Genomic DNA, 25,379 nt, shown 5'->3' with positions numbered 1-25,379 from the left:
ATGTCCTTATAAGCCTTTATTTCCAGGGGTTTATAGGTTGAATTTTAACTGCACTTTGTACTAAAGTTTGTCTGATAAGATCTCAACCTGCATAAGCAGTGAATTTGTTTTCACCATCATAGTCAAAATAAAATGAATCTCTGGAGGCATCTGTAAGAAAGATGAAGGTAAAGGACCTTGTTCTGTGCCCTCTCCCTGTTCCTCATGCCAGGCTCCTCTTTTCTCTGAGAATTCTGCTTGAAATAAATTAAAGTTAGGTTCAGTCCAGTTAAGAGCCACACTATCTGATCCCAAGTACATTAATCACATGCATACATACAGAAATGCTGCTGGCATCTGTTTTTGCACTCATGCGTGGACACAACAATGCCATTACAATTGTTAAGCAGCACTCTGAAAAAACAATGTGCTTTAGATGGAAATTCAAATATTTTTGAAGGAATGAATTGCCCTAACATGGCTTTATAGAGAAGCAATTTCTTAAACATTTTTTAGGAAACCAAGCAGCAACTAAGGTTAATGCTAAAACTAAAACTAATGCTAATACATTATTAGCAAGTACAAATATATATTGTATACTCCTTTTTCAATGGGACTACTACTGATACCAAGTGTACCACGTAGGAGATATATTTGCAGAAATGAGGTCCTTTGAATTGCATAGCACGGAAATCTTTGTAAAATATCTAAACCCCTGTTACCAAAGGTGCCTAACTAACTGGTCAAAGCACAGTGGTTATCTTTTGGAAGAGTTCTAAGAGAGTTGACTCCATCTGACAGAAACAACAGTGATGGAGACCAAAAAAGTATTGCCAAAGTCTTGTGATCAAAAGTCTAACTGTCTCCTCCTTTCCCTTTAGCTCTATAAGGTTTGTGCAACCATTCATCTTCAACAACAGAAGTGGATGATATCCCAGCACAGAATAGACAAGAGCCTGGAGTGAACAACACAATCTTGGGTGAACTGGGAGCCATGGAGGCAAGAAAGACCAGTTCACCTACCTCTTGGCTGATGCAGTAGTCATGATTCCATCATGGAAAAGGCAAGCATAAATTCTGAATGGCATTGTCCAAGCTATAGCAGAAGTGGTGATAGCGAAGGAGGAGACAAGGTGCTGGGCATTTACAGTTGCATTTTCTCTGAAAAAAAAAGTCCGCCCCACCCCCCAACCCCCTTTGTTTTTTTCCCTGTTTTTAAAACATTAGCCTTAATTTCCTATCTGGTCAATCTTTACAGATTAAAGTCAGTCGTAAACACATCCGTTACCTTGGCATATATTAAGATCTTTCAACAGTTTTCTTTGTGTCAGAGAACGAGGCAATTATTTTAGTTTTAACATGTAAACAATAATACAAATCTTTACTATGCATGGAAAAGAGTACCAAAATATACGACTACATTGTGATTCTTTACGATAAAAATACATCCTCCTCAAAGAATTTGTTAATCAATAGCCATAGCCTAATGACTGGTAGGTACAAAGAAGTCCGTGGTGTTTTGGATACATACATGCCATTCCTAAGGCCACTTCTTGGTCAGCATCAACAAGCAAATAAGCTCAAAATGTCTACCTCCTATATTCCCACCAACAAATAGATACTGATATTTGTATATGATCTATTAAGCTAAATTCTAAAAGAAGAAAATGAGAGAGAGAAGGAGAGAAAACAAACCCCAGGGACTTATCAACAGAGATCAAATTACTTCCAGACATCCAGCATCAATAATAAATACATACTTGTACAGGTACTAACATGAGATGTGATTATACAACATTCAGAGTTCTTGGCTTTGGTCAGCCAAGCAGTTAAACAGATGCTTAAATTTGAGTGTGTGAGGAGTCCTACTGAAACGTCAAATACCTGCATGCCAAACACTTAAGGCTCTATAGACTGCTACTCCAGAGCATGCTTTTGCTGCTCTTCAGCTATTTTCAGTGTTTGAAGTTAAAACTTAGTTTGAACAACTTTTCTGTCTTTTGCCATACTATTGCAGCATGGGAAGTGAAACAAATGGCAAAACACTCCTGTGCTGTCCCCAGTACAGACCAGACAGTGAGGTCCATGACCTAGCCAAACGTCACAGCTGGTAGCTCATATGAAGTACAGGCTTAAAGCCTCTGAAACCCTGATCAGTTGTTCTGCAATGGTGAAGGCAACCAAAGTCATTAGGAAAGCTCCTTGAGTCTAAACAGGGTTTAGACTGCAAGAGCTCCATCTGGCACTACAAAACTGCTACTCTTTTTTCCTACCCTACTTGATGGACTCCATTTATCAGGCAGCAGCAGAGCATGCCTGCTTTCATGCCCTACATGAAATACCGAAAAGCAAAACACCAGCAACAGTTCCTGTCTGCTTTCTTCAAGAAGGGGCCAACCAACAGACAACCCTACTCACTTTACTTCACAGAAAGATATGTTCTTAGTTGCAATAGCTCCATCAAAATAGGTTGGATAAATCCTCTCCCAAAATAGCGTGGTCTAGTGACAAAGCACTGCCTCCAAAGATAAATGGTGGAGAGTCATGTCTCCTCACAAAAATGGAAGAGTACCAAAGTATCAGTCAATATTGGTGATTGCATCTGTTTCATGATTTCAAACATCCAAAGTCAAGTGGCTTAACATGCCAATAGAAAAGATGTTCTTCATAAGGTCAGTGGAGCAGGTTTCCCCAAAAGGCTGTGTGGTCTCCATCCTAAGAGGTTTCCAAGACAAGACCTCACGAATCCTCGTCACAGCTTCCAAATAACCATTGTAATGGGATGCTTTAATTCCAAATACATCTTTTATAAAAGCCAAAAATGTTTTTTCATCTTTCCTTCCTCTATCTCAGGAGCATGCCTTTGTTATTTATTTATTTATTTTTACAAAAGCTTTTAGTAGTTGAGATGTATAATCTGTGTGGAGGAGTTTATGGCTGGACACAATGAAATGTCTCGATGCCAGTTGAGACTCAGAAGGCAATGCCTTTTAAGCTGCACTAGAGAACATATTTTATACAGAGAGTGAAAATATTTAATGCAGACAGAAAATGGTAGTGTAAGAGACCATGAGAAGCCAGCCACTTAATCTTCTGGCCTTGGACAATCCAGCTGTGCTGTTCCTATTGTGTGTGTGTCTTTGCTTCTTTAAAAAAGCCATCTCTGGCATAGATTACAAAATCTGCCTTGGCAATTTTTACTTCAGAATGCCCAATGACAAAGATATTATCACATGCCATGTTGTATTGGCTCTGTTATTTGAAATGTGTCTTGTTTTATGATTTGTTCTTCTTTGTCACACATATACTATCCAGCTGGAGCTTGCGCACCAACTGACCTTGTACTAAATAGACATATTTACATGTCCCTCACATGTAGAAACTTATTAGCTGGCAACTAAGGAGTTTTTCATTTAAGCATCGAATCTCTTGACCGCTAAGAGTCTAACTTTCATTTAGCAGGAGATAATTAGCATTGACAAGTAGGGGCAAGTTATCAGCTACAGACACTAAAATGCATATTGCTTGTTGAAGCATGAGTTACTCTTGCTCTTGGACTGCATTAGCTCATACATTCCTCTCTTGAAAGCTTCCTTTTATTAAATATACACTGTGTATGCCTTAAAGCTATCACTCCCTTTTTGGCTTGATCCAATTTGGAGTGTGGATAAACCACTTCAGAGGAAACTTCTGGAGATGATGAGAATAGTATTGGCTAAGGCCTTGTACTCCCTACCTTAATTTCATGTCCCAGTGCTGGCTCAAAGTCTGTTGATCTGGTTACAGGATCACAAGCAGATGTTGCCTAGGTCTTTTCTGATATACTGAGTCAGCAAAGGTATAATAGCGTTTAAGCCCGAGTCTTCATTCTGGCTGCAGAGAGGCTGTTGGAGAAAATGTGGCGAGAGAGAGAGGTCAACAAGGGGATTTTAAATTAGGAATGCCAAGGAAAGAGGAACTTATGCTCAACAATCACTAAGTTTAGAAAACCAAAAGGTTATCTGTGGATTTTTGCCCAAAAAATGCAATGGGAAAACAACAACTTCAGGAGATTTAGGAGCTTGGTGGCCAGATCAGTCGTCAGGTGTTCATAGGTACATGGCACCACCAGGCTGCTGACCTGCCTCTGGTGTCCTCGTTTGACTGAGTCCCACCCTAAACATGATAATCTCAGTCATAAGATCTGCTTTTGGAATCAGATGCATTGTTATGAAAATTTCAGTCCAAACAATTTGCATTTTCTAGTGAAAATGAAATTTTATTCAGCTTTCACCTCCTGACCTGCTTGCTCCGGATGAAGTCTGGTTACAGTAAAGATGATTTCTTTATCTGGACCACAGGGTCAAACAAACATCTGTCAACAGAAATGCAGGCTAGTGAACTGATCCGAAGTTATGAATACTTTTCAGTACATAATGTAAAAAGTAATAACTTGTATTCAGAAGATGGTAAAGAAATACGTAGGGCTTTAGCAAATTGAGATGGAAGAGTCACTTTCTGGTCAAACAGATCAGAAGGCTCTCTACAAAGCTCATAGTCTGCTGTGGACCATAAGCAGTCTGAAGATGAAGAAAATTAGCAGAAGAAATATAAAACATAACACTGTAGATCAAACATCTGTGGATAGCACATACTGTTCCTCAGTATAGCAGCTGCTACAATAAATGAGAAATTCAGTGTATTATGAACATCCCTGACAGAAGAGGTTATTTCTGTTTCCTTGTGACAAGGTAAAATTCTGGAGTGAAGGCTTTGTAAGCAGCAGTTCTTATAATTTCTTTCCTGCTGCCATGCAATACAGTTTCATAGACTTTAGACATCCAGAAATGAGATTACCAAATACCTCAATAAGGACTAATCCCTCTGTTTATGCCTCTTGGTTGTATGATACTGCTCCTGTACATCTGAAAGGATTTATAAGGTAAAAAATAGCAGCAGGGATCTCCCCCCCCGCCCCCACCACCCCCCCTTTTTTTGTTTTTATTTGAGATTCCTATTTATTACCTTTTCAGAAAAACTAAAATGGAGCCAGGCAGCACTGGAAGAGTCAGGACTTTCTGTAAGCAAGAAGAACTTTCTGTGCTCTTTCTGTTCATCCAGCTACTTAATTTGCCTTGCCCTAAGATGATTTCTATTGTTTATTTTTAGTGAAATTGTCCTGTTTTTCAGGAAGTCAATCTTTATGTATGTTTGAAAGTCTTCTCGGATCTGGCCAGCTCTGGAAAACTAGTCTCAGCAGCTCTGGGTGTTTTGATAGCAAGAATACTTCTCTCCCACCAGCATATCAGGAGGTATATATGGAGGTATATATACTTTCTTACCTTACTAGTTTGTTATGGAAGTTTAATTTCTTCACACTGGCATGTTTTAAATAGCACTTAGGTTTTAGGATTTACCAGTAAGGAGAGGTGACAGCTTCTGCATTCAAACAAAGAAACAAAGAAAAAAAAACAAATGCCAACCAAACCAAACAAAACAGAAGAATAAACAAGCAAGAAAGCAAACAAAAACAGATCCATCAACAAACAGTAATGATTCCATAATGTTTCCATTTCAGTTTGAATTCATATTCTGGATTTCACTTGATAGCATAGGACAAAGCAAGCCCTTGCTGCACCATGCCAAAAACTTCATGCTCTCTGTTAAGCATTCTGTAAACAATATCTACAGGGAAACACATTCCTTATAGATATCAGTCACAACTATCACTGGAAAGTTTGTTTTATTCTGTACTGAACATGTGAATAGACGGGGAGCAGTGAAGGATGCTTGCTTCTGAGCCTTGCATGCAGAAATGGAGAGCAACACAGCACGTGTGAATTTAGCTTCCATTCTAATCACTGACACCTATTACAAAAATAACAAATCAAACTATTATTTATGTCTAGAAATGCCACCAGAATGTGTGACTAAGGACACATGAGAGCGATCACTTTCTATCAACTAGCAGCATGGGAAATGTTTTGAATTTATTTCTGCTTTGGGTAGATAACGTGCCTGATATTACAAAAGGCTGCTTGACGAAAGTCTTTGCTGAAAGAATCACTGCTGCTGGGAAGCTCAGAAATGATTTTCAGAAACTGAAATACGATCACAATGAAAATCTCAGTTCAGCTTTCAGACAGACATTGGTAAAATGATGCTTTCCTGAAAGCACGCCTAAGCGGGAAGCAGATCAGCAACCCTTTTGGCAAAACTCAAATGCAGCACTTCAGCAGGGGTCTTCAAAAGGAACAGAATAACTCGGTAACACAAAGGCAGCAGAAACGCTGAATTTCACTACACGCGTTGTCTTCGAAAAGAGCCCCCGTACTTTGAAGAGAATTGTAGTGGACAACGATTAAACTGTGCAGCCAGGGGAAGAGAGCAATGAAACCCTGGGACATGTCTGCACCCCACCGTGCCCACACGACCTGTGGGCAGGAAGCAAGTCAGCTCAGCCTCAGGAGTGGGGTGACTCCAACAGCGCACCTCCAGCTCCCAGCTGCTTGGCCCTGCGTGGGGGCCGGGGCCTGGCCACCCACCAGCAGCTCTTCTCCGTCTCCGACACACAGAAATGCCCTCAGATAGGCTTCATTTGATTCATTCTGGAAATACAGTTTATGCTTTTTTTTTTTTTTTTTTTTTTTTTTTTTTTTTTTTTTTAGCAGAAGTTGTAGTTTTACTTAAGGCTCCAAATCTGGATTGGGCATCTTTCTAAAAGATGACCTCCTGCTTAACCAGCAACTGTGAGGCAGATGCAGAATCACATCCCACCTTGGAAGACCACGACCTTAAGAATTTTTACATATCAAATATGAACTTCATTTTGATCCTTTCCCACTGTCCAGAGATGTCAGAGATCAGTTTAATTGCATAGCCTGTCAAGACTCCCTGTGAATTATGTGTATTTTCTCTCTCTCTCTCATACAAAATCCATCTCCGCTCTGAATAATTACTGCCAGAGCTGAATCAGAACCTGCCAAAGTTGCAGGAAAGAATCCAACCCTTTTCTATAAACATTCAAAGCAAATATGAATTTGCTTTGCTGTTTGTTTTTGCCTTTTTTTTTTTCCTTTTTTTTTTTCCTTTTTTTCTTTTCCACAATCCCCTTCACGTCATTCTTTTTGAATAACTTAGCATGAATGAATTTAGTGAGGGAGTGGTGCATAAGAAATCTTTGGGCAGATCCTCAGCTGGTGTACAATTGGCTGCAGTAAGGCTACACTCAGTTACATCCTGGAAATGCATCACAGTGAACGTGAAAAGCTCTCTTGTAGGTTATTCACCTCAATGTTCCCATCAGCTATCTCAGCTTAAAGATTTTAGTTATTGAGTCAGAGGATGGAACAATAGTATGGGATTGAGCCCAAGCAATTAGCTCTTCACTCAATTTTATAACTGAAACCTGAACTAGAATCTCACAGAGGACCTGTAACAATCTTACTCAGAGAAAACAACAAAATTTTTCATAATGAAAATTTGGAATACAAAGTTAAAAAGCAGCCCACGATTCGCACATAGAATATTAAAAAAAAAATAAATCACAAAACCAAAAGGCCTTTAATCCCAACAAAGTATTCATTCTGAGATAATTAGTGCTACAAAACCCTCTGCCACAGAGTCACTGAGAAGAAAACCATCTTCAAAAGTTACGTATGTAAGAAGCACGGAACTTAAGGACAGAGCAGTCTGGGATGAAACCCTACAGAGCCCTGACGAGAAGGAAAAGTTCTGGAGGGAACCGAGCCTCTCAGTGTGAGTCATTCCTCTGTGAAAACATGTTATGATTTAAAAGACTCTACAACAGGAAAAGAATGGGGAAGATATGCCAGCAGAAAGCCTCACAAGTTTCTTATAAATAAGAAACCAGCACCACTGTATGTCAGGCAGGAAAAAAAAAAAACAAAACAACCAACAAACATGAGTAGCAACAAATGGGATCCTGAAAAACAGATGAGTCAACAGTCAGCAATACAAGTGATTAAAACTGAAATTATATAATGTCTAACTCATGGTCCATAAAGTACTATATTAAAAAAATAAATAATAAAACAAAAGGAAGAATAAAAGGAAGGTCTCCTGCTACTGGGATTCCTCTGTTCTTTCAAGCTACAATAGTTTCTGAGCTGCACAACATTAACACTGTCACTGTCCTTAGCTCCAGCCATGCTTATTTTGGCACCTAACCAAGGATGATAGCAGCTCTTGGAGCAATGCAATGTTCAGTCCCTGCCATATCCCTGCCTCATAAATATTGGTTTTGTTTTGTGTTAGTGGTGAAGTGGCATGTGTTTTTTAATATAAACTGAGTTGGCCAATATCTGAAATCACAGAATATTCTGAGTTGGAAGGGACCCATAAGAACCACAGAGTCCAGCTCACGTCTAAATCACTTGCTTACTCTCAATGTACTGATTAAAAAGCTTTAGACTGGCAAATGAATACACGTACAAAGTTCTCCAAAGTGGCAATACTGCCACAAGCCCCTGAAGAGGAGAACCCATTGCTGCCAACAGCAGTCCCGGGAAAACACACTTTCCTATGGATTATTTACTGTCAAAGAAGTTCAGATAAAGATAGTTTTGACATAACTCTTACTGAAAATTCTATATGACAGAAGGCTATACTCAACATGAACTGTTTTTTCAATGTACTTTTATTTTATTTATTATTTTTTGAATGGTCGCATAGCTGGTCAAATATCTCTACAAAAAATGTAATTGCTGAAATTTTGAAATAAAACAACTTGGGCTTGTTTCTTTTTCTTTTTTTTTTTGCTAATCAAGTCAGTGACACATGTTGAAAGACAGATATATACTTAATATGCAAAGATGTATCCCTCCAAAAGTTACATTTGGCTGCCATGAAAATATTCTTACTCTTATAAGGCCAAAAATACACAGATATATAAAATAGTAGCAGATGTGCAGATGTCTTTTTTTTTTTTTTTGATTTTTCTTTTTCCATATTGTCATTACTATTCTGAACATTATGCCAAGTTAGATGGGTGGGTCCTGGATTTGGTGCTGGTTCGTATGAACATAATGCAAAACATCCTACTGTCGCATTGCATATTGTAAGAAAAAATGGCATGTGTCCTACATGCACAGGCCCTTTCAAAAACCCACCTAAGGAGACAAGATGCCCAAGTACCAGCATTGCCCTGAACATCCATCCTGACCTGGGGTGGAGAACCAGACAGAAGATGCTCTGAGAGAAAATCAGCTCAGCTTCCTCTGCTCAGCAATGCAGAGGCTGAGCGAGCAAAATCAGCACAGGGGAGTATAAAGAAAGCAAAACCATTCCCTAACTCTCTTCTCTTACTCCTGCTGGTGCTGCAGACCTGCCCCAATTCCTACCTGTGAGCTGTCCTGCTCACCACGGCTCTCCCAGAGCTTCAGCAGCCGGTCTGTCCTTTGTGACGCTCCACAGTCCCATTCGGGGTCTGCAGGTTTTATGCGCAGTGCTCAGGTGTCCACGCATTAAACATCAGATACGGCAGTCAAACTTGGTTTAATTAGTTTTGTGGACATCTCAGTAATGCGGTTTTTAATTAGCCTTGCCTTCATGAACTATCAGACCGTCCCAGCAGCTGATGGTGAGTTGTGAGATTTGGCCTTAGCTGTGAATAAACCCGCTGAAAGGCCTCTCTGGATGTTCTCACCTACAGAGCAAGAAGTAGCCAGAAATACACGTTTTAAAAAGAAAATGAAGTGGACTCTTTCAGAGCAGATATTCCCGATTCACAGAAAGATGAATGACAAAACCCCCAAAATATGCAGGCCCATAAGCACAAATCAGGGGAGCTGACGTAGCCCAGCCCTGTGCCCCAGCATGGCTGCTGGGATCGCAGCTAAGGCTAGGAGAAGGAAAGTCATTTCTTAGCCCTTGTAAGAGGAGAGCTAAGAAAAGACTGTATCAGGGAACCCAGGAGATTTTTTGGGCTGGAGCTCTCCTGACATCACCCGTGTTTACATCATCTTTATTTATACAAGCAATTTATTCTTCTGCTGGGGTGCAACTGCCACCAGTCTGAGCTGGCTTCAGACAAGAATCAGCACCGCTTACTGCCCAGAGCATCTCGTGCCTCTTCAAAGTTGTGGGCAAACAAGTGAAAAATGAGCACTGCTGCAAAGAGCCTTTTTTTTTTTTTTTTTTTAATTTTCAAAGGCAAAACAGCCTTCCAAACCGGAGGGCAAGGGGGTACCTCTCCTCTCCTCTCCTCTCCTCTCCTCTCCTCTCCTCTCCTCTCCTCTCCTCTCCTCTCCTCTCCTCTCCTCTCCTCTCCTCTCCTCTCCTCTCCTCTCCTCTCCTCTCCTCTCCTCTCCTCTCCTCTCCTCTCCTCTCCTCTCCTCTCCTCTCCTCTCCTCTCCTCTCCTCTCCTCTCCTCTCCTCTCCTCTCCTCTCCTCTCCTCTCCTCTCCTCTCCTCTCCTCTCCTCTCCCTCTCCTCTCCTCTCCTCTCCTCTCCTCTCCTCTCCTCTCCTCTCCTCTCCTCTCCACACCACACAAAGCTCCAGCAAGAGAAGCGGAGGGCAGCTGTCGCCCAAGTGATGCTCTCGCACACTGCCATCCTGTGGTCCTCAGGCAGACACCAAGCAGGATCCCAGGGTGAATTAATTGTTGGGATGGGGCCAATTCAATAAGGACCATGGGCTCCTTTTATTTAATTGTTTCTTCAAACCCTGGATTCAGAGTGCGAGCATTAGCAGCTCTGTGCCTTAGAGTAGAATTGTTTCAATAAGATAAATCATCTGTACTCAAAGAAAGCATTAGCTAATACTTATCTTCATGTTTTTCACAAACCCTTCTTGTGTAAAGACATTCCACAGAGTGTTTCTTCTGTTTTTTTCTTTTGGTGAGTTATGCTTTTTTCTGACAAGCTGTGTGAGCGACCTGCAAGGTACAAACTCATGATCCTGCAATGTGAAAAGGACAAGGAAATGAAAGATCGCTGAAGCTGGAGGATGACCCAAGCTCCTTGGAGATGCTGGCAAGGTAAAGGCAAGAGTACTCTCAACATCAGGCTCCTCACTGCCCTGGCTTTCCCATCACTTTTTTCTGTGTTAGCTGAAGAATTAGCAAATGAGATGCTTTGCATTAAGAACAAGCCTCCCCACAAAAACCATCCACTGAAAGCTCCGTTGGGACTTCTTTGCAAAGAAAACCGTGTCTTTTGTTGAGCTGGGTCTGACGAGTCAGAACCACTACAGCCTCTCATCACCAGCAACAAACATTAGGTGCTTCTACCAAAAGAAGCAAGCTGTATGTGTTAACTCGCCAGCTGACAATTCAGGGATGGTTTCCTACTGAATTAAAACTGCTCTTGTTGAGGTATATAAATTTTAAAACTGTCAGAGAGAACTTTTCCTGTTGTAAATTTTCTATGCTCTTTTCTTCTTCTTCCTACACACATAAAATAAGCTACTGTGATCTGAGCTGCCTCGCAGGAGCGCTGCCAACAATTTACTGTGGGTTACTGGCATAAGCATCCTCTGATCCTCCAGATAAATGCAAAAAGAGATTACTTTCATCACCTGAGCACTGGATACACTTGCTGTAATTTGTGTGCATCAGATCTGCTCTCGGTATTTTCTAGAAAGCAAAATCTCCCCTTTATTGTAAATAATGAATAATTAAGAGACAGTCCTTTGACACAGAAATAGACTGAACTAGACTTGACTACGACAACAAATTTTAAAACAAACCCTACCCCGTCTGCATTAGACGCAAGGTAATGTTTAAAATCGTACTTGTTATGCATTTTCAAGCATTTCTTACACATCAGACCAAAGCCAATTTCAAGGGAGGGGTGGCCTCGTGCTTAGAAACAAGTCCAGCTCTCACACCTTGGTGCCTTATAACAAAACTGGACACCCTCGATATTCTTCCCTGTCCAAGCAGCCGGTTATACATTGCACCAAAACCTGATTGCTCCTGTTCGGCTATTTCCTTGCAGCTGCCCCGCTTAAGGACTGAACGCTTGTGAATGCTTCCTAGCGGGAAGGTACAAAACAACCCTTGGGTCACCATCATTTCACCGGGCAGGTGACTGTCCCCACCCCAGCTGCTCCATTCCCTGAGCTCTGCTGCCCTCTCCTGCATGAGCTGGAAACTGGGAGGATTTTGGAAACTCTCCTGGGAGGATTTTAATGAAATACCACGTTTTGTGGCTTTCAGTGGTGACTTGCTTATGGCCCGAGGGCTGGGGAGGAGTATGAGGATTAGGGAAAACAAGGTGAAAGAAGAAAGGGATCCTATCAAGGGATCCTATCCAGATACCAACCTGTATTGGAAGGGTCTGCGATGAGACGTCCAGCAAGACAATATAAAACTTAAAAGTGCATAAACGTGTCTATTTTGTCTATTCACACTGCCTCCTGGGTTTGAAAGCTGAAGACACGCAAGAGTTTATCACAAAGCACTGGGACTTCAGAGAAATACAAACATTTTTAAAAGTTCATAAAAAAAATGATAATGTGGTGGAGTGGGAAAGAGAAGAATACATTTGCAAGTCATTTTGTGGTGGGGAATTTGCCTGCAAAGCAGTCAGAAAGGGTAAACAAATTATTTCAGTTGGGTTCAAAGAATGTGTCTTGGCTTTTTGATGAGATGGTTGTGGCGTAAAATAATAATACAAAACCTATATATTAGCCTAGTCCTACTGGGAGAAAAGGCTGCTACCAGAAAACACCACATCCAGGACTGGACGATCACTGACAAATTACCTTCCTGGTCTCTTTTGATATTAGCAAGGCTGCTTTTTCTTGCAATGCATTAATCTGACTTTCAGCTTGTTTTTAATCAAAAACAGGCATAACTTTGGAGAGTGGAAAAAGAAAGCAGATGCTGAGGTAAACCACAGAATAGAGCTGGAAGAAACAGTCATAAAGAAAAGTCTCTCTGGCTTGATAAGTATTTAAGAAATATTTTTTCTGAAGGGAAGGGAGAAATAAAATACTCCATTTTGTTCCAGTTTGTAAAAAATGTTATGTCTGCTTTCTCTTCCCAAACATAGGACAAATGAGCTGTTTTGTAGAGTATTTTGATGCAGCTCCTATTCTGTTGTGTAACGTGGGAAAACAACAACAACAAAAATATAAAACAAGGCTGGTATTTTGAAAAACAGTCCCTAGAGACTGTGGAACAAAAACTTCACTTTTGGAGTGTCAGGAATAAAAAAAAATAAAAGAACTCAGAATGAAATTAATCCTGTGTGCAATAGGGATTAACATTGTGCAAGCAATTGGAAGTCCAGATACAATACTTCAGTTACTGTAGATGCCAGTTAAAATTGCAGATGCAAGAAATTACTGAAATAAGAATGCAGTAAGGCAAAAAAGACTCAGATGCTTTCAACTTCTTACCTTCTACTGATTTCTAACTACTGATGGGACACATCCTGACCATCTGATGTATGTACCTGCAATGGAAAGGATTTTGTTGGTGTCTCCAAATACAGATGTTCTAAGTCAAATTTTGTAATTCAAAATAAAAAATAAACCCTTCATGTATTTTTCTCTCCCCAGAGCTTTCAATTTCAATGCAACCCGAAGCCAGGCTACCCTAACTCCAAACCCTCAGGTCTGTATTGCCATCTCTGTGCCTTGGCCCCTTGTAAGTGAATGGTTAACCAGATCAGGGGACTGACACGGCAAAACATTACTTTAAAAGCCAAACAAAACAGAAAACACTTTGAGCAAACAAACGAACAGAAAACATTGTTATCCAGCCAGCTCAGCTTCTCTCATGACACAAGCACCAGCGCAAAGCAAGCAGGACGATGCAGAGAGGAGCACACGTGCAAGAGAGCACCCAAAAACTCATCCAGGTCACCAGGGTCTCGCTTAGCCCTGTGCTCACAGCTCCTAGCTGAGAGGATGGGCACCACAAATTCCTTTATTAAAGCAGGACATTAGATATAGACAAAGTCATCCAAGATATGTCAGGTTATTTGTAGAATTAAGAGCAGAATGGAAAAGGCAATTTGTTGGGGCAATTCTCCCATCAGTCAAGGGAAAAGACTAATTTATGCTATCTACATTCAAGAGACCTGACTTATCTCAGCCAGTTCAGTGGAAACTGCAGAGTAATGGCAGGGTGTTCCTGGCTCGGTGTAGGTGTGGATACACAGAGAAACCATTCCTCAGCACGTGGTTCTGGCTTTGGGTTGAAACCTTTCCAACCAGGCTCTACCGAGGCACACACGCCAGCCCCCGCCGGACAAAAGCTGTGTGCTGGCAGCACAGCCTGTGGCTCAGCACCATCTGCCTTCGGCCCCAAACCAGAGAGCAGAGTGACAGATAGGCAGCAAGAGAAGTGTCACTGACCTCTTTAATTAGAAAAACCCCGTCTCTCTGGAGAGGGGGGAAAAAAAAAAAATCAGAAAACACCAAAATCAAATCAAATGAGTTGATGAGTTGGAGCTCTGTTGAGAACTGAAACTAGACCATAAGACCAACTTTTTGACAGGTGACTAAGGACCATCTGAGCACAGCGAGGGGATTGAAGCCGTGGTTTTAGAGGATGATACCTATATTAGCAATCCAGCCAGTTTTCCATAAAGCAAGGCAATGCTGATGACACAGAAAGGAATTACACGGAAAATCCAGACAAGGGATATAAAGCCTGCAGAAAATACACTGTATGGAAATCCTCAACAAAACTTTCTGGCTTAGCTTGGATGTAAAGAGTAGATACTAGTCCTGCAAGTAGTTTAACATAAAACATCAGATTAATTTCTTAATTATTAGAGACATAAACCAAAAACAATAAAATGTGTCTAAAAAAGTGGAAGATGTAGAAACTTAGAGAAGGTAAAAACACAGGTACTTGACAGTAATTATTACCTATGATAATAATATAAACCTGTTTTATAATATCAAGTAAGCATAAAGACAGACATCCTGCACATTTTTTGGGTAAAGACCTGTGACTGCTTATTACAGCCTACTGTAAAATTTGATTAAGAAACAATGCTGGAAAACATTTTCAAAGGATCAACGAAATACACCATTAAACATGTGTCTACGATCGGATTCAAAAAGCAGGCCTCACAGCAACGAGAGATTGACTCAGTGTCCTGGTTCCAGTTAGGACAGAGTTAAGTAGCTCATAGTAGCTGGTAGGGTGCTATGTTTTGGATTAGGATGAGAAGAGCGCTGATAACATGCTGATGTTTTAATTGTTGCAGAGCAGTGTTTACACCAGGCCAAGGACTTTTCGGCTTCTTGCTCTGTCCTGCCAGCGAGCAGGCTGGGGGTGCAGCAGGAGCTGGGAGGGGACAGACCCAGGACAGCTGACCCAAACTGGCCAAAGGGGTATTCCATACCATCTGACGTCATGCTAAACAATATATAGGGGTGGCTGGCCGGGGTGGGGGGGCCGGCTGCTCGGGAATAGGCTGGGCATCGGTCAGCGGGTGGTGAGCAATTGCATTGTGCATCACTTGTTTTCTTACACATTATTATTGTTAATACTATTACCATTATCACTATTATTATTATTATTGTTATTATTATTTTCCTGTCTTAATAAACCGTCTTTATCTCAACTCACAGGCTTCACTTTCCCGTTTCTCTCCCCCCATCCCAGAGAGGGAGGGGGGAGGGTGAGCGAACGGCTGTGTGGTGTTTAGCTGCCAGCCGGGTTAAACCACAACACTCAGCAGGGCCATAACTATGAGATAACTTTTTTTTTTTTTTTTTTTTTTCAATTGAACCAGGCTGCCTGCAGCTTTTTATAAGTTACAGCAAGTGACACAGGAATCAGACTAGTCTAACGTAACTCCATTAGATCCTGCTACTGTAGGGTGGAAAGCAATGACCAAACATTGTCTTTTTAAAGCACTTGCCGGCATCTCGTTTGAACAATATGTACTACTACCACACTGAATAACCCTCTGGAAAGCTGTCACTGAGATGGAGTTTGTCAGTGGGAACTGCAGCAAGTCATTATTTGCCAAATACAGCAGTGGTAACAATGAAATGGAAAAAAAAGCATTTTCAACCTATGGATTCAATCCTCAGAATGAAAAATCATTAAATTTGGTCCATGAAGTCACTCTGAAGCATGTTTTTGCCTTGACCACCTTCTAAGTTTGGAGCATCTAACAGACAACACTGGCTTCAACCATAGCATCTGCGGCTCTGCAATCAAACTTCAATTTCCCTTCCTCTGGTAGGCAAAGGGGGGCACCACTTACCTTCTATAATGGCATTTTAAATATGTTAGTTGAATATGTTGAGTCTCTTCTCTGAATAAACATACTTTTCCTGTTCTTCCACCACTGTTTCTTTTGGGGAAATGAACACATGCTGACTGGCTATTTAAGTCGATTTTTTAGTACTACAACCCTGGAGAGGCAAGAACACAGTTCCACTGAATCTCCTTATGATTAATCCTGTATTAAACCTCTGACTTTAAAGCAGTTTTATACCTTGAGCATATGCATGAGCAGGGTCTATTCCCTGATTTTATTTTGCTATTCTCCCATTTCTTCATTTTTGCTGGAGCCTTTTAAAGCATTCTTTTCCCCAGACACTAAGAAAAAGGACTTTCAAAGAAATACAAATTCAAGAATTAAGTTCTCCTTCCTTCCCAATTTCTTAGTTTTTTCTCTTCTTACAAGTTTACGCTGAGCTTTGCCATCTGTCACCACCTGTCTACGCTGAACAAGGAGGAAGAGATTCTCCTTTCCACAGCATCATCTCATCCCGGTGAATTGCTTCTGTGATATTCTCTCACTTTCGAATGCAGCTCCATGTGAAATTTTTTGCAGGATAAGACCTAAGCACAACCAATGCAAGCTTAATTATTTTTCTCCTCTCTGATTTTCCTGACTTGCTACAGGAATTGTAGGTACCGGTTTTCACCAGTCCTCATACAGTAGACCAATGAAGCAGTCGACATGCCTTGTTCAGGAAACTGCACTGTGTGCCAACACTTTCCAAACTCAGCTGTTTCTGTTTTAATTCTGCTTAAAATTGCTGCCTTCTAGCAAAAGCAGCTGAGGTAGTTAGAAAATAGCATGGCTGTGACTCATCTTCAGTGTTTAAGTAGAAACTGAACAACTTAAGTGTCAAGAAGTCACAATTCAAAGATACTATATTGCAACAGGATCAACATGACCAGAGAATTTTATGTCACTGTTCAGATCTATTGGTACAATTTTTTTTATTTATTTTTTTCCCTGAACTCTGTAACTCTGTAGTGAATTATCTTACTGGGCTTTCATTAATATCAAAATTGTGCAGACTTCTTCAGAGAAAGTAATTTAAAAAAAAACAACAACAATACTCTTTGCCAAAGTGTTATTTTATCACCCACCAGCAATTACATATTCAGTTGAGCTTTTAGAATACAATTTTGAGAAGGCAGTGATCACCCGAACCAAACACTTTTCCTGTTAAAGAATCTGCAGTCGTCCTTGCTTTCTGTCTCTAGTAACAACAGTTACAAAACAGAACCTCTCAGGAATATTTACTCAGACACTGAACACATCATCATTCTGCATTAGGTTTCTTTGATATATAATATAAGCCGCTATCTGGCTGCAAGGTCTATAAATTGGCAGACTGATTTAAATTTTATTGAAAACAAATTATGCAGTGCAATATTTTTTTCATTTTCCATAGATTCTTCCTAGTGAATCAAATTTATATATGCACATGTGCAGATATATATATATGATATACATAATCTAATTATTTGAAAAGGACCTTAGAAGTTGATCCGAGTTAGGCAATTTTAGACACTGTTAATCAATGTGATTCATTTACATACACTGCCTGTATTGTGAGGCACACCATGCTCCAAGGAAAACTTTAATTAGGGCTTGGTTGTACTGAACCTTAGCTGCTATACTATTTTTCCAGACTTTTTATTTACATCTAGATCTAGTATATCCAGTATAAGACTGAAAAAATTTCAATTTTTAAAACTAAGTACTACCACAAGAGTCCCATGTCAGTATTTACCATAAATCTCAATCAGACTGTAAGCACACAAGCTGAATGTGAACACAGATCTAGAAAGAAAAAGACACTGCAGGACTGAATGAGCTTCACACAGCAGACGTGCACATTTCAGAATGCTTCATGAGATGAAGACTTCTGCATCTCCCACACCTGTAGGATCAATCACATGCATGCTTTTTCACTGGTCATGCAAGTCTAAAATGATTCATGTAATATAATGAAAGGGGTAACCATTACTCACGCTCTAAGATCTTTTCCAGCTAGAAGTTCTCAATCTAGACAACCCAAGATTTAGTTCAAAAAACTCCTCTTTCTTATAGACAGAGGTCATGTCCTTTCAAAAATGTAACTTAAAATAACTACCAATTAATCTGCTCAGATGATCTAAAATCAAGCTTCTTTAATGTAAGACTCATGTTCAAAGAGAGAGGAGTAAACAATCTCTATTTCAACTTGAAACTCATTACTTCTACTGTTTCTCCATTGCTAAGAATGGTCAAACACAGATTCTATCATTATGGCTGCATTACAGACTTCAACGTTGACAGAAACTTCAAAATGCAAAACCCTGAAAATACAGATTATAAATTTTACCTGCTTCTTGAACTATTCACAGTTGTTCAAGGAAAACTCTTGAAGGGATTTAAGGGAGTTAAAATCATAGTTATTGGAAACTTTTTTTATTTGTACAATCCCAATTATATATCAGATGTTTATCTGCACTTTAAAAACAAAAAACAAACTTCAAAGCCAATGTGACAAAAGCATCCTAAGAGCTAAAAGGAAAGTTGCTTGAACTACAAAAGTGAAACGAGAGCTCATTGGTATGGATCTCAGCACTGCTAAATGCATTTCATATTTTGCAAAGGGAGTCTTGCACTGGCAGTCTGTGGGGTAGCACGAAAGCAGAAAAGAATTACTTCGCTTTCATCACTTATTTCCACGCTTTTCAAGATTTGAGAGCACCAACGATATCCTCCTTTAATTTAGCCCATACTAATATTTTGTTTACTAGTAAAGGTTGGCAATTAGCGCTACTGAAAGCAAACATTTCATAAGTACTACTATGAAAAGTGTGACTAATACATACAAAGGTTGGTCACTTCCTCTACTAAAACTAGCCCTGAGCATTGTTCCAGTCCAGAAGGCAAATAACAATTACACAATCAGCATCCAAGCGCAACAGATGACATTTTTGTATTAAATAAAGACACACAGATTTACAAAGGTTTTTTATTTTTATTTTTTTTATTACTGTGTGACTACACTATTATCTAAATAAACTTTTCAACCACTTCTATGCTGTATTGTCATCGTAAAGGTTTCTACAGGGAATACCACATCGTATTCTGCAACCTTTACACTTAAAAGTATATAAACATTCAGTATCAAAAGGCCTTTGCAATGTTTTTCTTTTAAAAATGTTAGATCAGATTCATAACTCTGAGCGTATATTAAAGCAGATTTTTTTTCCAGAGTTCCACTGACAAGCCATTCTACGTGATTTGTCAAAGAGCAAGTTTGAGTGTGCTTACATTAACTCTCCAATGACCTTGTCCCTCAGTACTGCTTCTGAAAACAAGATTAAGAATTGAATAGTGTTGCAGTTTTCAATGTGAGCCAGTATTTAGCCCATAATAATGACAGTTAATTTGGATTAACTTTGTTGCTCACCAGGTTAATACTTAAGGCAAATTTCATTGTACACTTATTTTCTTAAGCTTAAGTAACTACATAGGTGTTGGTAATAAGACACTGAACATCCTTTATAATGTATGTAAGACGCAGAAGGACTCATGTAAGATATATTACGGTTTAAACATTTCCTTTTGTGTTTAGAGCAATGAAACTCACATTTGTATAAAGACTGTCATTCTTGAAATTCCTAACCTTTCAAATTTCATCAGAAATCCCATTTTAGATTTGATTTAAAAGGTTTACAGAAGTAAAGAGATGTAATGAAGCTGGTGCACCTCTAGGAAGGAGTGTAGAATATGCATTTTACAAATATTTGAACATAAGGGGAATCAAATACGCTACTACTATAAGTAGAAAAACCTTAGAATTGCATTTAAAGGGGAAACCTTTTGCAGGATATGATTCTTTTCACTAAACTTCAGTAGCTCCAACAACTTCATTTAAAGACGAAAGCTTTTTTAGCCAAGACTAATTTTCACATGCCACAATCTTCAACTTGCAAGTGCAATTTAACTTTAGCATACACTCTTCAGTTGTGGAATCTCAATAAACAGAAAAGATACATCTAACAAAGAACAACAACAAAGAAAAAAAAGCATTTAAACATTACAATACTGTGGGAAGATGTTTTCTTTCTGCTGAAATACTGGCACAAAAATGAGGAAAGATGCTGTCGGTGGCATCCTTAAGTATCTGGACCATGAGATGTGTTTACCATAAAAAGTATTTAAAATCCAACGATTTTGACTTCATCCAATATTTTTTCTGCCTGTTAATTCATGACACATTCAAACAGCAAATAAAACAGTAACTGCGGAGAGAGCATCAGCAGCCTCCTGAATGCAGGAGCCCATCTTACTGCTTTTGAGGTAGGATTATTTTCCTATTCTTTGATCCCATTAACCAGTCAAGACAAGGCAGAACTTAATCCCTAAAGCGTGCAGGGAGCATACACTTAAGAACAATAGAGAATATAACAATGACTTAATTGGGGAAAAGAGAAAAGGACATTTCATGAATTTCTGGAATGTGAGGAGCCTTTTGTAAATAAACTTGTTAAAAGATTCCATTCCAACCAGTTACGAAAATGACAATAGAATGAACTCATTTAAAACAACAGAAATTTTAAAGAGAAAAAATGGATTTGAGAATCCATGACTTTCCAGTAAAGAACAGTGTGTTTTGTGATCTATATTTATTCTTTAAATATATTTATATTTTTACAGTACAGACTGAATTATTTATACATATAAATACAACAGTAGTGAAGAACTATAAAGATTTGATTTTTTAGAAGTAAATGGAGTAGACTTTTACACAGGTATAGAACTCTTTCAGCATATTTTTAAGTTTGATTTGTACTATAGTTGAAAAAGTTGAATATATTCTTGTATAGTTTCATCATAGCCTTCTTTTCCCCTCTCTTGAAAATGAAGACAATTTAAAAATAAACATAAAACAGTTCTTAATCTTGCCTCCACACAAATTTAACAACATTTGCTCAAATCACACACGTGAACTATTACAGCGATTCCAGAGAAAATTCATTTTCACACAGTGGAGTATCAATCTGATTGACAACCCAGTTTGACAGGAAGTTTCCTCTTAACAGTGAAGGTAAAATTGTTAGTCTTGTGTCACTTCCTCTTCAGGCTGTTTGAGCTCCATCAGTAAATCTTTACCAGCTTCTCCAGCTTTTGAGGCAAAGATAAGGGCTCCTTGCTTAAAGCCCAGAAGCTTCAAGCTCCTGGCATAATCTGCATATACAGCATGAATCAGTTTATGTAAATGAAGTATTAAGGAAAACAAACATGAAAAAATAAAATTACATATTTTTTTTTTCAAACTTACCCCTTAGCTCTCCCAAGTTGAAAGTGCTAATTGTGCTAATCCAATATTTCTCAGCAAAAATACAGACAAAAGTGTTGCTTTAAATTCTACTATCGTATGTATATTAGCATTTATCAGACAATGTGTGAAGTGCTATAAACTGAAACAGACAAATTTCAGATAAGCATAAGCACTATCGTAACACATCATAAATTGCGAAAGAAATTAAACTGTTAGCTCATGGTCACTAATTAGATGAGTCTGGAGTTATCTACATGACTTATTAGCTTTCTTAATTTACAAGTTGACATCAGTGATGACTCCATAAAACACAAATCAGGGATTATCTACATAAGCATTATTATTTATTGGATATACCTAAATAAAAATGGTAGAGCACCTGTTCAGAGTTCCAGAACACCAGTTAGAAGTGCAGACTGTAATGAAGAATACCATAGATATCTTTTGTAATACTTACTATATTTTCAGATCATCCTGAATCTTGACCTTTAATTTTATGTGTTTTCTCTGTTTCAGAACTGATTCCTTCATAAAAGACTTAAGTCAACAAAACAGTATGTTGTCAATGAAGGGATTTTTTTTTCCTGAGCTAGTGTTTAAAAGATAGTCTATATAGTAAAATCAGTTTGGTTAAAGTAACAATGTCTGACTTCTGCAAAGAACATTTTATCATCTGTTCTTTGCTCTCCTATGTTTATTTTTTTCTTTTTTACTTTTTGTTTTCCAGCGCCACTGGCCTCATAGAGCATCAGGAGGAAGAGGTGTTACAGATTTATGCAAGTGATTCCTTTTCACTTATTTCCTTACAATTCCTTCATGCACACATCCTGGAAAACAGAAATAGGATGTTCTATTCCTGTGCAGATTAGTTCATCTAACATTAGTTCACACAAAATTGTCTGCAAGTACACAGATGCATAAACAGGATTTCAGAAAAAGGATATTTGTATCATTATTAACTTCGAATGCCCCGTACTTCAGACAAGCTTCAACAAATAAAGCCGCTCTATCAAAGTACCTCATACTGTAAAATGGAGGAAAAAGAAAAGAATAATTTGTTAGGACAGGAAAACAGAAAAATATTCCTGGACACTGCACCAAAACACTTGCACACAGGCTTTCAAAAACTTTGCACATAGCTCTGGAGTGGTGAATCTGGAGGGCTGACCAGCGCTTCTGAACATCGCCAGGGATAATCAGTACCACCATTTAGCTGCCCCTTTGCCACATACTCACACTCCCCCCCATCACACACTATTCTCAGTCTCCAGTATTGCTCTACCTTGCTCTTTGCACTTTTGTGCTTCATAGGCCTTAAGCATCACTACATCATGACACCTCTCAGTGCTTTTCTCATAGTAGTGAATGCTGCTACACTGATCCTGGGCAGTATGTAGGAACAACCCACACTGTTCCCATATGCTGGGAACTTGCGCTGCCCTCGCACCCATAACTCTGGCACTGCCCTCTTACCAAGCGTCTTGTACACCCCCTTCCTCCTTGCACTCAAGAAACTGACATTTGATGTAATAGTTTTGAAAGATCAAGGCTCAACTCACTGAGAAATAATCACAGCTACTATAAATTGTTACTGCTTGGTCAAAAGGTGCCAGCAATCTTAAAGTCTGCAGTAAATTAAAATGCCAGTGCATTTCCTGAAATTGCAGCAGAAAGCTCAGTTCAAGCCCACAGAAATGACACACTGCTGAGGTTAAAGTTAATTAAAGAAAAACACACTCAAATAGAAACAAATGTCAGAAATCAAACTGTAAACTCTCTCTCTTCCCTGTGACTTTTGAGTCACAAATGCTCAAATAACAGTTTTAGACAAGACAAAATACAGATTGTCTTGTTTCAGCTTTACCTGTGCAACATCTCTGCAACTTTTGTAAAGCATCCAAGTGACAAGAGGACAAGAATGGCTTTGGACTTCTGGTTGACTTGTGGAGAGCAAAGGTGATCTACCCAACGCTTTAACACATCAGCACACTCCTCTGAATTCAAACGAACCTTTAAGAGATGGGAAAGACAATTTTGAATCCTCAACTGCTAACTAAATAGAGCTTTGTTTCACTTTTTTCAGTCCTCTGGGCAGAAGGAAAATCATCTTAAATTACTGATTTTATTTTAAATAGTATACTAATCTCTTGAGCAAATATAATACAGAAAAATTATATAGATATAAAAAGTCAACTCAGGTCCTCTGACTTTTAAACATGACTAACATCATTTTTTACCACAAGATTTTACTAAAACCTCAAGTATTAAGAAGTTAAGAATCTTTATCTACTGAAGACTAAAAGACAAAACTTCTTTATTTTTCTTATGAATGGGAATCATTCATTTAGAAAATCTGAGAATGTTTTTTTTCCATACTTTCTGCAGGAGAAACAACAGAAACTTTTCTTAGGCACACGGAAAGATAATCCATAGTGACTCCTGCCCATTACATAATTTAGAGTATTAATGTTAAGTCTAGGTACTTTTACTTTTAATAACATTGCCATAGTAAAACAGAAGTTGGTGCAAATGTATGTGGTTGGTGTTAACTTTAAAATCAGCACACACGCTACATGGAGTTCAGCACAAAATCACTGCCTAATTATTTATCCATTTCCAGGAATGGGTTTTTGCAGATCACAATGAACTCTGTGTTGCTGTGACTATATGCAACTTCATAAATCCAAAAGTTAGAAAACTGTGTATTCCAACCATTTTTAGGCCCCAATCCTGTCACAAAAGGCTGAAGAACCTGTGAATATTAGCTAAATGGATTGGCTTGTTATAGCTTAACATATGGAAAGAAACAATGATATTAGTTGATATATTGATTGATTGAACTTTGGAGAACTTAACACCCGCAGCATCCTTCATGCCTACATATACTAATTAGGTCGTTTATGCTACACCACAGAAAGCTGAGCAATTACATACCTTTGCAAGCCATGCTGCACGATTCCATTCGCCGTACGTTTGCAAGTAGCGACAAGCATCAGCAGCCTTATCTATCAGACACAGTAACTGTACACCCTCTGGAAAATAAAAAATAGACGATATAATAAGGGGAAGAAAGAGTTACTATATACTGTGAGCAGATCACTCATCCCCAGCAAAAGGATCTCTACTATACTACTTCTTAGCATATGAAGATGTTGAAAAACTAAATTCTACCACCTGGCTATCTATATAACATGGGTATTGGTTACCACATCTTTTTCTTGGGCTGCAGAGCTTAGAAGTACCTTGCAAAACGTTCATTTACCTTTGCCCTAAATACAAATGACAAGCAGTTCACTGGATTTCTCGTCATAAAAAGATAATGATCTGTATATATCATACTGTTTTCATAAATAACCCTTTATTTTAATGTTGTCCATACTGTAATTTCTAGACATTTAGTGTTAATTGTCCACAGAATAGAAAGTATCTTTTTTTGGTCAATCACCATATTATGTACATCTCTTACATCAAGCAAAATTAATCCGTAGTTGCAAGAAACAAGTTCTGAACAGGAAGGAAAACTAAACCTGTATTTCAGCTTCAGTACTAAGACACTGAATTTAAATAATTCTTTACTTAGGCAAGTGGAAAATATGTAGTTTTACATGCTCAGCCTCTTCCCATGCAAACAAACAGTTGATAAAGATAATTACTCCAGAAATACATTTGCCAATGAAAATTAATCAAAACAAGCTAGGGGTTCGGACTAGATGATCTTTGAGGTTCCTTTCAACCCGAGCCATTCTATGATTCAAGTTGAGCTTCATAACCAAGTTAGCGCTCATTTTTGTGTTGAATGCTGTAGAAAGAACATACTACAACACATGCAACTTGCAAGATCTATTACACAACAGGAAGTATTCCTCTCCCAGATGCATTACTGGCTTTAATAA

The 25,379-nt window shown here is 38.9% G+C and overlaps 1 protein-coding gene across 5 annotated transcripts in view; it reads right to left on the bottom strand.

The window, feature by feature from the left end:
* Window positions 1-20,815: 20,815 nt before the first annotated feature.
* Window positions 20,816-25,379, bottom strand: part of WDR11 (WD repeat domain 11) — a 42,538-nt gene continuing 37,974 nt past the window's right edge. For all 5 annotated transcript variants that reach the window (XM_083844742.1, XM_083844741.1, XM_083844740.1 and 2 more), the window contains exons 26-29: window positions 24,421-24,518; window positions 23,351-23,496; window positions 22,431-22,510; window positions 20,816-21,419 (exon numbers count right to left, since the gene is read on the bottom strand). In XM_083844742.1, the coding sequence (XP_083700868.1) occupies window positions 21,262-21,419; window positions 22,431-22,510; window positions 23,351-23,496; window positions 24,421-24,518 (482 nt within the window). In that variant the 3' untranslated portion in view covers window positions 20,816-21,261. The remainder of the gene's footprint in view (window positions 21,420-22,430; window positions 22,511-23,350; window positions 23,497-24,420; window positions 24,519-25,379) is intronic.

Source organism: Anser anser (genome assembly GCF_964211835.1).
Source record: "Anser anser genome assembly, chromosome: 7".
Classification (NCBI taxonomy): domain Eukaryota; kingdom Metazoa; phylum Chordata; class Aves; order Anseriformes; family Anatidae; genus Anser; species Anser anser.
Note: the sequence above shows the minus strand (reverse complement) of the source record. Positions and strands in the feature narration are given on the sequence as shown.